This window comes from Schistosoma mansoni, chromosome W (assembly GCF_000237925.1).
Source record: "Schistosoma mansoni strain Puerto Rico chromosome W, complete genome".
NCBI classification, from domain to species: domain Eukaryota; kingdom Metazoa; phylum Platyhelminthes; class Trematoda; order Strigeidida; family Schistosomatidae; genus Schistosoma; species Schistosoma mansoni.
In genome coordinates, this window is record NC_031502.1 from 42,527,772 (window position 1) to 42,539,753 (window position 11,982).

The 11,982-nt window shown below is 36.7% G+C and overlaps 1 protein-coding gene across 1 annotated transcript in view; it reads left to right on the plus strand.

The window, feature by feature from the left end:
- The window catches only part of Smp_171450 (putative mind bomb), a gene marked incomplete at its 5' end in the record, with an annotated part of 30,739 nt that extends 20,156 nt beyond the window's left edge, over positions 1-10,583 (plus strand). The window contains 3 exons of the mRNA XM_018789773.1: positions 8,366-8,439; positions 8,635-8,775; positions 9,923-10,583. Of these exons, the coding sequence (XP_018655183.1) occupies positions 8,366-8,439; positions 8,635-8,775; positions 9,923-10,063 (356 nt within the window). The 3' untranslated portion in view covers positions 10,064-10,583. The remainder of the gene's footprint in view (positions 1-8,365; positions 8,440-8,634; positions 8,776-9,922) is intronic.
- Between the last annotated feature and the right edge of the window lie 1,399 nt (positions 10,584-11,982).

The window sequence follows — 11,982 nt, forward strand, 5'->3', positions numbered from 1 at the left end:
AGGAAATGACCTTACCATCCTGATGGGAGACCTAAACGCCAAAGTCGAAATGGATAGCAACGGTTAGGAATATTTCATGGGACGACATGAACTAGGAGAAAGGAACGAAAATGGGGAGAGCTTTACAAATTTATGTGAATTCAACAAATTGGTTATAGGCGGCACAATATTCCCACACAAACGCATACACAAAGCTACATGGATCTCACCGAACCACACCACAGATAACCACATAGATCATATTTGAATAAGTAAAAAAATCACAAGGTCACTGGAAGATGTGATAACCAAGAGAGGATTCGGACAGAACCAACTACAAAGATGGGAGGAAGAACAAGCATCAGGAGACTGAAAAATGGTATACCCTATCAAGATGCCAAAAGAAAGAGATTCCAGTGAATGTGAGAACTACAGAGGCATCACATCACAGTCAGTACTAGGAAAAGTTTCTAAGAGTGTTGTTGAACTGGATGAATGATACAATAGACGCCCAACTTCGCGATCAACAGACCGTATTCGTAAGGATTGGTAGTGCATAGACGAAGTCACGATAGTACGGATCATTGTTGAACGATCCATTGAATGCAACTCGTCACTATACAACAAGTTCCTTATCTATGAGAAGGCGTTTGACAGCGTGGATAGGAGAACATCGTGAAACCTCTTCAACACTACGGAGTACCTGAGAAAGTCGTCAACATCATCCGGAATTCATGCGATGGACTATACTGCAAAGTGGTGCATGGAGGACAGTCGATAGTCGCTTTTCAAGTAAGAACCGGAATCAGACAAGGCTGCTTACTGTCTCTCACCTTTTCTATTTCTTCTGGTTGTTAACTTGATTATGAAAACCTAGACAGCAGAGAGGAAACACGGAATACAATGGACAGCTAGGAATTAATTAGAAGATTCGGACTTCACAGATAACCTAGCACTCCCATCCCATACACACCAACAAATGCAGATAAAGATAACAAGTGTAGCAGCAGTCTCTGCATCAGCAGGCTTCAACATACCTAAAGGAAAAGGCATGATCCTCAAACGAAACAACCCAATCACACTTGATGGAGAAACTCTGGAAGAGGTGAAAACAGTCATTTGTTTGGGTAGCATCATCGACGAACGTGAAGGATCTGACGCAGAAGTAAATGCGAGGGTTGGCAAAGCAAGGATAGCATTCCCACAATTGAAGAATATATGAAACTCAAAACAACTGTCAGCCAATATCAAAGTTAGAATCTTCAATACGAACGCCAAGATAGTACTACTGTACGGAGCTGAAACTTCGAAGACTACTACAACCACTATCAAAAAGCTACGAGTATTTGTAAACAATTTTCTACGTAAGACATTCGGATACTATCAGCAACAGCCAACTATGGGGGAAAACAAACCAGCTTCCAGCTGAGGAGGAAATTAGGAAAAGTCGATGGAAGTGGATAGGGTACTTACTTACTTACTTACGCCTGTTACCCCTCGTCGAGGAGCATAGGCCGCTCACCAGCATTCTCCATCCAACTCTGTCCTGAGCCTTCCTTTCCAGTTCTTTCCAGTTGCTATTCATCCTTTTCATATCTGCTTCTATTTCCCGGCGTAATGTGTTCCTTGGCCTTCCTCTTTTTCGCTTCCCTTCCGGATTCCAAGTTAGGGATTGCCTTGCAATGCACATTGGTGATTTCCTTAATGTATGTCCCATCCACTTCAAACGTCTTTTCCTAATTTCCTCTTCAGCCGGAAGCTGGTTTGTCCTCTCCCATAAAACGCCGTTGCTGATAGTATCCGGCCAATGGATGTTGAGTATTTTGCGTAGACAACTGTTTATAAATACTTGTACCTTCCTGATGATGGTCTTAGTAGTTCTCCACGTTTCAGCTCCATACAGTAGGACTGCCTTGACGTCCGTATTGAAGATTCTGACTTTGAAATTAGTTTAGAGTTGTTTTGAGTTCCATATGTTCTTCAATTGTAGAAATGCTGCCCTTGCTTTGCCAATCCTCGCCTTTACATCTGCATCCGATCCTCCTTGTTTATCAACGATGCTCCCCAGGTACTTGAATGTTTCCACCTCTTCCAGAGTTTCGCCATCAAGTGTGATTGGGTTGGTGTTCTCTGTGTTGCATTTGAGAATCTTGCTTTTTCCTTTGTGAATGTGGAGGCCTATCGATGCGGAGGCTGCTGCTACATTTGCTGTCTTCATCTGCATTTGTTCGTGTGTATGAGAGAGGAGGGCTAGGTCATCTGCGAAGTCCAAATCATCTAGTTGATTCTGAGAAGTCCATTGTATTCCGTATTTCCCTTCAGATGTCGAATTCTTCATAATCCAGTCAATCACTAGAAGGAAGAGGAATGGGGAGAGTAGACAGCCTTGTCTGACTCCAGTCCTTACTGGAAATGCATCTGTCAGCTGTCCTCCATGCACCACTTTGCACTGTAGTCCATCGTATGAGTTTTGGATAATGTTGACGATCTTTTCAGGAACTCCAAAGTGTCGAAGAAGTTTCCATAATGTTCTCCTGTCCAGACTGTCAAACGCCTTCTCATAGTCAATGAAGTTGACGTATAGTGATGAGTTCCACTCGACTGATTGTTCCACGATGATCCGTAGTGTCGCAATCTGGTCTGTGCACGACCGATCCTTACGGAATCCAGCCTGTCGATCTCGAAGTCGGGCGTCTACTGCGTCTTTCATCCGATTCAGCAGCACTCTGTTGAAAACTTTTCCTGGTACTGATAACAAACTGATGCCTCTGTAATTCTCACATTTGCTCAGATCTCCTTTCTTTGGTATCTTGATGAGATGTCCTTCTTTCCAGTCCGTTGGCACTTGTCCCTCTTCCCAAATCTTCTTGAATAGGTGAAGCATGTATGCAGTTACTTCAATGTCCGACTTCAGTGCTTCAGCTGGTATATTGTCAGGTCCTGCCGCCTTCCCACTTTTGGTTTGTCTGATGGCCATCTTGACTTCTTCGACCGTTGGTGGAGTGATATCTATAGGAAGGTCAGTGTGTGCTGGTTTGATGTCCGGTGGATTCAATGGGGCTGGTCTATTCAGCAGTTCCTCGAAGTATTCTGCCCATCTTTTCCTCTGTTCTTGAGTCTCAGTGATTGTCTTCCCTTCTTTGTCCTTGACTGGTCTCTCTTGTTTACTATATCTTCCTGCCAATTTCTTCGTTGTATCATATAGTTGTCTCATATTCCCTCTTCTTGAAGCTTTTTCCGCCGTCGTTGCTAGTTCTCCCATGTATTTCTGCTTGTCGACCTTAATGCTTTTCTTCACTTCCTTGTTTGCTTCTGCGTAGTCTGCTTGTGCTTTGACTTTCTCTGCTCGTGTTCGGCTGTTGTTAATTGCTAGTTTCTTGTTCTTCCTTTCTTAAATTTTGCCCAGGGTTCCCATAGAGATCCATTCCTTATGATGATGCTTCTTAGGACCAAGAACCTCCTGACAGGTTGAAGTTAGTGCTTCTTTTATCCCTTTCCAGTTGTTCTCCAAAGTAGATTCTTGTTCATTCAATAGATCCTGTAGAGCTTGAAACCTGTTGTTGAGAGTTATCTTGAATTCGTGGAGCTTGTCAGTATCTCGAAGGAAGGCTGTATTGAACCTTTGTAGTGCTGTTTGTCCAGTTGTCCAGTGTTTCTTTAGCTTCAGTCTCATCTTGGCCACAACCAGGTGGTGATCTGAAGCTATGTCAGCTCCTCTCCGGGTTCTCACATCTTCCATTGATCTTCGGAATTTTTTGTTGATACAGATGTGATCTATCTGGTTCTCTGTGGTGTGGTCTGGCGAGATCCATGTAGCTTTGTGTATGTGCTTGTGTGGGAATATTGTGCCGCCTATAACCAATTTGTTGAATGCACATAGGTTTGCAAGTCTCTCCCCATTTTCATTTCTCTCTCCTAATCCATGTCGTCCGATTACATCTTCATATCCTGTGTTGTTCACTCCAACTTTAGCATTTAGATCTCTCATCAGGATGGTCAGGTCCTTTCGTGAGCACTTCTCTATAATTGATTGCAGCCTTTCATAGAACTGATCTTTATCATCGTCGTTGCTATCATTGGTGGGTGCGTAACATTGGATAACATTCATTGTGATCCCTTGCTTCTTTGTTCTGAATGATGCTTTGATTATCCTGGGTCCATGAGATTCCCATCCTACAAGTGCATTTCATGCTTCTTTGGACAGCATTAGAGCAACTTCCTGAGTGTGTGGAGCATTTTGCCCTTCGTGACCGGAGTACAGCAGCATCTCTCCTGTACCTAGCCTTTGTTGTCCAGTTTGTGTCCAATGGGTTTCGCTGATTCCGAGTACTACCAAGTTGTATCTTCTCATTTCCATTGCTATTTGACTGGTCTTTCCTGTCTCCCACATTGTCCGGACGTTCCATGTACCTATAAAGAGTGTTGCTCTGGTTGTTAGAAGGTGCATCGGTCTCGTGACTTCCGAAAAATTTCGGCTTTCATCTTGAGGTGTCATAATTCTTCCTTGAACTCGGAGGGCAGAGTTTAAATGGTTTGAATTATTTTTTCTAGTTAGCGTTTTTTTAGTGAGTTAGCTTTTCTACGGGATGGGCTCGCTAACCCCATGCCCAACCCTCCTCCTTTAACCGGGCTTGGGACCGGCAGTAACTCTAGAAGAGCTACAGGCGGAGTTAGTGGATAGGGTACACATATCGAAACTCGCCAGACTGCATCATGAAACAAGCCCTAGCTCGGAATCCTGAAGGGAAACGGAAAAGAGGAAGGCCAAAGAACACACTGCGCCGAGAATCAGAAGGAGAAATGAATAGGATGGACAGCAACTGGAAAAAGCTGGAAAAGATTGTCCAGGACAGAGTTGGATGGAGAATGCTGGTGAGAGGCTTATGCTTCTCCGTGAGAGGTCACACGCGTAAGTAAGTAAGTAAGGTTCAAATCTCGGTCTTAGCGGTTAGGCCACTAGGCCACTTCTCTAATTATTAGTTATTGGTAAACCACTATTATTGTTGTTATTATTATAGATCACTTACATCCTCTGTATTTATCAATCCATTAAACCCTATTCATTAAAAATAGAAACTAATGAAGTCTAAAAGATAGACTACAGGATTTAAACAATTTTTTTCAAAAAAAACTAAAACTAGGGTATAATTGATTCAATAACCATCTTGATTTATTCAACTTTATCTTCTTTTTTATTTTAAACACAAACATAGAAAAAGAGATTTCTACTTTTCAGAAAACCCACATTGTTGATTACATTTTCGGGTTATTTTTTTCTACATAAAAAATTCGCAAAAATTATTGATAAAGTTTATTCAGTATAGATCAATTACTTTTACAATTTAATCAGTTATATCATTACTTGTTTTGTTTTGTTGTTTTTTCTTAATTTTTCATTTTACCATTCAACGAAAATAATCTACGCTTTATGGTTTTTGTCTATCCTCTTTTTCTGTCTAACAACAATCATTTATCCGTTTAATAGGGAAAGATCATTATATATTACATTGCAAAATAATAATAGTAATAACGTTCATTTAGATGGTCATAAATGCTCAAATGAAAACAATGATGAAATAAACAAGAAGTCATTTTGAAGTCTTCAAATGTTAAACCATAATGAAATAAAAATCATTCATTATTATCTTGTAAATATATGTAGCTTAAGTGAGCAAATTTTTTATAGTACGGATTTGCTTGACGTCAGATAATACATTAAACATGGTGTTTTTATGCAAAATCCCAAATATTTCCCTTTATTTATATGTTTATTTAAACACACAAACATTGGCATAAGGAAACACCAATTATAAATGCACCACATAAATCATTCGATTTGCGTTAGGGCTGGAATACTACCCGGGCTTCCAAACCAGAGCAGGTGGTTTTCTTAGGTAGCCGCTCTTTGAGCCTTTCACTTAGAAGTGAAGAGATGCAGCCCCATGGTAGTCGGTGACCAACAATAGGTTCATACGCCATTTGTTCCATCAGGATCCTGGAGCCCATGTGAACAGTTGGTTTGGAATCAGGGTTTTCCAACTCCCCTATGTGAATCTTCCATATCCACTAACCCTTTTAATGTATTGACATTTACTTTTCGTCCTCTCGATTTCGTAAGCGACACCCTTGCTGCGAGAAGGCAGTGAGTAGGACTTCTGTGTCAGTGGCTTTACACGCGGGACCACGTGAGAGCATTTCGAGAGGGAGAGATGACTCTTCCTACCTTTGGCGATACCATGGCATTTGGAAGCATTAATTGTTAATGAGACTAAGACTGAATTTAGTAATGACCAGTGATAATAATACAACTGTCATATGGGTGAGAACAGTTTTCCATTAGTTTTTTGTAAATAGGAATTACTTTTTGTGCTCCTGTGTTCTGTCTATTGAATGATTTGATCAAGAAACTTTCTAATTAAAACGCTTTTGATATATATATTCACTGTTAATCGATCCTCACCGAAATTTTTGATAGATTTTAAAAGGACTGTTTTCTTCATTGAGTTACCTTAGAAACTACCCTAAACATCTCATGAATAATCTGAGAGTCTATCTAAAATGTAATCGAAAAACCATTGTATCTTAGTTTATTGGACAAACGATGCTACCGTCTAAAAAGCATCATATTATTGACAATGCCAGTGGTAATCAATCCAAAATTACATCTTGGGAAAATCAAATGAAGATAATAATTATTAATTGGGATAAAGTAAACAAAGCTCAGAAGTATTAATAGTGTCGTACGTTTCATTCATCATGTTAGTTCGAATCAACGGGAGTTGATACATAGATATTTTGGACTGTGAGAATGAGAAGCTGACGGACTCAGAAATGCATTAGAAATTTTATAGACGGCTTGCTGACTGGGACAGAAATACAAGTGCACACAATAATATGACTAATATTTTGCATACTTTTGTTTATCCTACCTCCCTGTTACCATGTTTAACAGAAGTTTGTTATCACTATTACTGTAATTATTGTAATTACTATCATCCTGAAAAATAAGTCTGTATATATTTGCAAATGTATAACTTTAAAAATGAATTCTCTGAATTAATCTTTCTTATTTAATGTCTCAAGGGATATATTCCGTTTATTTACTTTCCATCATACAATTTATTACAAAATTGGTTTAACACTTTACCAACAAGTTTTAGTATTTTACACAAATACACTAGAAATTATTACCCTAAGGTCAACGTTTACTAAACTTTGAGAAAAGCAGATGTACAATTTCGAGAGTGTTCTGCATCATAAGTGATTTGAAGGGGAAACAAAATATTTCATACTGGTAATCATCTTTCCTACTAGATTGTTTGTGTGTACATATGATTCATATAAACATAACGAACACCAGATTAGTAATAACTGGAAACATAAACACAGCAGGGCAACATCTTAACTAATTTTGGTGTAATGACTCATCAAAGGTCAAACATCCCATCCTATATCTAACATCAAAACAGTGGAAACACAAAGACTCTTATTGATTAGTTTTTGGTAACAGAATGTAGTTGAAAAATCTTTCTCCTTTCTTTAATATAAATATTTATAGACCTCACTGTTAAGGTCAGTTTCCACAGATGAAAAGCAAGTGTACCTAGAAAGTTATTAAAGAGAAACCAATCTCATGATGTCAACATAAAAGTATACAGTTCTAAATTTTCATTCTATTCCAGTACAAAATTATATATGTATATACAACTTTATATAGTAAAATAAGTCACCCATTCACACTCAGAAGGAACTCTTTGGTAGGAAAGATAGATTCGGGTTGATGAATTAGACTGGAAATGAAGATGAAGGACACCAGACTAACTGATTATCATTTAGATCCAGTAAACTCAACTTTCACTAAAGGCTCAGACTAAATTTCACGAATCATTTTCCTAGATCAGCGTATGTTTGATAACAAAATATCCGTTTTAATGATTTAGATAACAATTTAACTGAGACTTTGAGATTGCTATGTAGCAGAAATTGGTTATATAATACTGTTAGTAAGTAAATCTTGTTCATAAAATTAAAGACTGTGTAATAAATCTTACCAACTCAAGATCAACAACAATTCTGAAAGTATTTTAAGACTTTAATGCCTGATAGATTTTCTTCCTACTTAATTCATCACAAACATTATTTATCTCAAAAAATTTCACATATAATTCAATGGCACTTCAACCTATGATTCTCTTTCCCAAACTTGTTAGAAGAAACACATCAAAATCTAAAGTTAAGATTAAGCTGTTTCTCAAGAAGAATAAAGCCATGTACAAGTCCTAGGGGTATTTGACATCACAGAATCTAAACTTTATAAATATTATTGTGGACATCTGTGATGTAGAATTTGATTTAAATTCTTAACATTTTCTTCTTTTCTCATCAGCTAAACCCCCACGCAATCTGTCTCCGATAGATCATCAAAATTTTAGTGGATTAGTGAATACATCTACTAGACAGGTATGTTATGTTTATATACATCAAGATATGCAGATTGACAAGTAAATGACTTTTTTATGCAAGTATGTTACATACACGTAACTACATACACAAAAAAAACTTGCAACTATTGAAATATTTCAAGCATAGTTATTTTACATATAATGTAATTAATTAATCTTCTTACAGTTCTATTACTTACTTGTATAATTACAGAATATGATAACACCAAATAATCAGCTTCGTCAAGGTGGAAGTCGAGCTGAAGTTATTGGACGACCGAGGGGTCTAAAAACGCATTTATGTGAACGTGAATTAGACAGGTTAAAACATGAACTTCAAGTGATGCGTGAACAAGTAAGTCTTAAAATATTTATTACTCGTATTATATGACAAATTTATTATTAATAACTACCAATCATGAGGCGATAAGTAATCTGACTTTTTGTACTATTCTCTATGACTATTATATTTGTGTTTCATTGAGATCATGAATCGATCGATGTTAGACCAACACTGAAATACTGGAAGTAATTGACAGCCGTTTCATCCTAGTATGATACTCCTCAAAAGTGCGCATTGACGATCTCCCAGGATGGACTAAAACCCAGTGTAGTGGATACTACTCAAAAGGTTGCTTCTAAGTAGCATATAGCGGAACGCAGCCTCAAGGCCTTCTCAGTCGTCATACGGAGAGAAGAAGACCAGTGCATCAAAACATTAGCGTAGGCAGAACACTCGAAGACCAAACGAGAAGATAGTTAGGATTGCAGAACCCACCTCAAGATGCAGATGGATAATCGAAGGCTATGTAAACATACCACGTAGAGACTTTGAAATCTCTCGCCCATTGTTGTCGTGATCTACACTAGCGCTTTTAATATCGCGCGTGTACGCTCATACTTGTAGAATGTCAGATAACCAGAGAAAGTAGTTTACTTCACTTACTAACGTATGACTATCAAGAACAAGACAACTTTGAAAAGACGTTATATTCTAGGAGCTTTGTTCCGTTATTGTAAACATTTAATGTATTTATTAAATTATGTTAAAATTAACAGGTTCAAGTCGACTTGATTGATCAATAGTTTGATTATTCGGTTACCAAATTTTAAATCTTATTGACTATAATATTTAATTTACTGAGACGGTGGAGAAGATTTGTAGATCAGGTGGATGATATTTAGTTAACTATTGACCTTCTATAGAACTGGAGTGCTTAGAATGAATCATAATCAATGTCAAAGTACCTAGACTTAAATCCTGTCTTGATTCCGCTGAACTGTACTTTTTAAGTGCGTGATACTCGAAACAACCAAAATTCACTGACAAATTAACAATAGTACACCAGTGTGTAAGTTTACATAATTAGCATAACTTTTTGTCGTAAGCGTCTAGCTTTTCTTTTACTAGAGATTGAATATGGACAATAATGATTTTAAAAATTGTTATTACTATAATACACGTTACTAATCATATTTTTCATACCGGCTGCATATTTCAGATCCGATGTCCTATATGTCTGGATCGTTCACGTAATTTGGTTTTTATGTGTGGTCATGCCACATGTCAGTGGTGTGGTGATCAGGTCACTGCATGTCCAATATGTCGTAGAGCAGTTGAAAGTCGTATTATCCTATATTAAAACTATGGCTAGTCATTTTAAATATAATTATTCTATGCTAAAATAATCTTTTAGAAACATTTGATTTCATAAGTGTAAAAGACAGGGCTATTCGACTACATCATAATGGTTGTGTATCTATATATGGATAAATGTTTATTTTCATTTTAACAACTTGTCTTTTTTCAGCATCTCTAAATATAGATAAAATAAAGCGTCAAAATGTATTTTAAAAATCACCAGGCTACATTACAAGTTGTGTGAAATGAAAAAAAGTCTCAAAAATTAAATTCAATGTCAACGGATACGTTTTTTTCTCATTCAGTTAATTTAAGGCTAATTAATCAATAGTATTCTTATCTATTGAATGACCTAATTTGACTCTGGTACTTACGACCTTTCGTAGTCAAATGTGATTGTCTCTGTTATCTTCATTCACAAATCTTTGTATTATTATCATTATTGTTATCTTTATTATTATTATTACTACTGGTTAAACATCATTATTAATTTCCCCAATACACGATTCATTTACTTCGCATTCAACCCATCTTATTATGTCTTACTAATAATATTTTACACAATATAGAGTATTCCATGAAATATTTTTCAGAGAATACACCAACTTTTTATATTTGAGATGGTAAACAATGAGAAAGTATTGAATTAATAAGTGAACCATTTTTGTATAACAAAAATAAGCACATAATTTTCAAGGCATTAAACATTTCAAGTGATTATTTAACAAAAATAGTAAACATCTGAAAGGAAATATTGTTCTTGACTCATCAGAAAATATCAACATGGTAATATCTTCAACAATATTTGGGAAATATATTTTATTTATACAATTCTACTTTAATAAGGCTTCTGTGATATGTACCAGTCAAAATTTGGCTAATTGAATATAAAAATTCATTAGAAACCAGAATCACCACAAACGGTAACTACATATATATCGTAGCAGTTCACTTCTTTGAATTAAAAGATCTAATTGGCTGGAGTTTCTTGACCGACTGATATTGTCTTCACAGCAAGTCTAATAACAGTCTGTAGACATCATAATTGATTCACAGTTGTCCAACTACTAACCATACATTCTATCCATAACTTAAATCATTAACTGATATCACATATACTATCATTGAAAACTTGGAAAGCCGTTTTGTCATAGCACCGGCCTCTTCAGAGGTACTCATCTACGTAGTTAAGCGCTTACGCTCGAGACTGGGGGTCCTGGGTTCGATTCCCTTTTGCAGGGTTGCTTATGAGGACCGTTTGGTAGTCCCATACTAGGACGAGACAGCCACCCAGTGCTTCTAGGTTTCCGATAATGGTCTAGCTGAGATCAATCCGTGATTCAAACTGAAAAATCTACAATCTCCATAAATACCCTACCTTAGTGATCTATCTCTTGTATTCAAGAACAACTCATTCGTCTATTATGATAAACAGAATCGACTGGATATAACGAAAGATTCACATGAAGAATAATGTTCAGTTTTTCTCATTGGCATGGCTATTGGTACATTTCAACATTTTTGAAGTATCCATTAAGGGCAAAATAAGTTACGACAACTTATTGATGACTCCTCATTATGTACAACTTACATGGAATATATGACTTTAGTTACACAGCTTGAAATCGGTTGAAACGAACATATTGTGTCTAAATCTTAATTTTCAGTATTATTTAAATCTCCTACATGACTCATCATGTACTTTTCAAATTTTATCATGTTTAGTTACTACTCTTGGCATCTCTTATTATTTCGATGCAGTTTATTAAGTCGCTAACTTCCTCTCCTGCAGATAAATATAAATTGATTAATTGGATTGATTTATATTTACCCTTCATTTATGCTAGTTTATGACTGGCTGACTAACTAATTCTATTTGTATCAGTTTAAGCTGTGTTGTGGAGATTATTGAGTTTCATA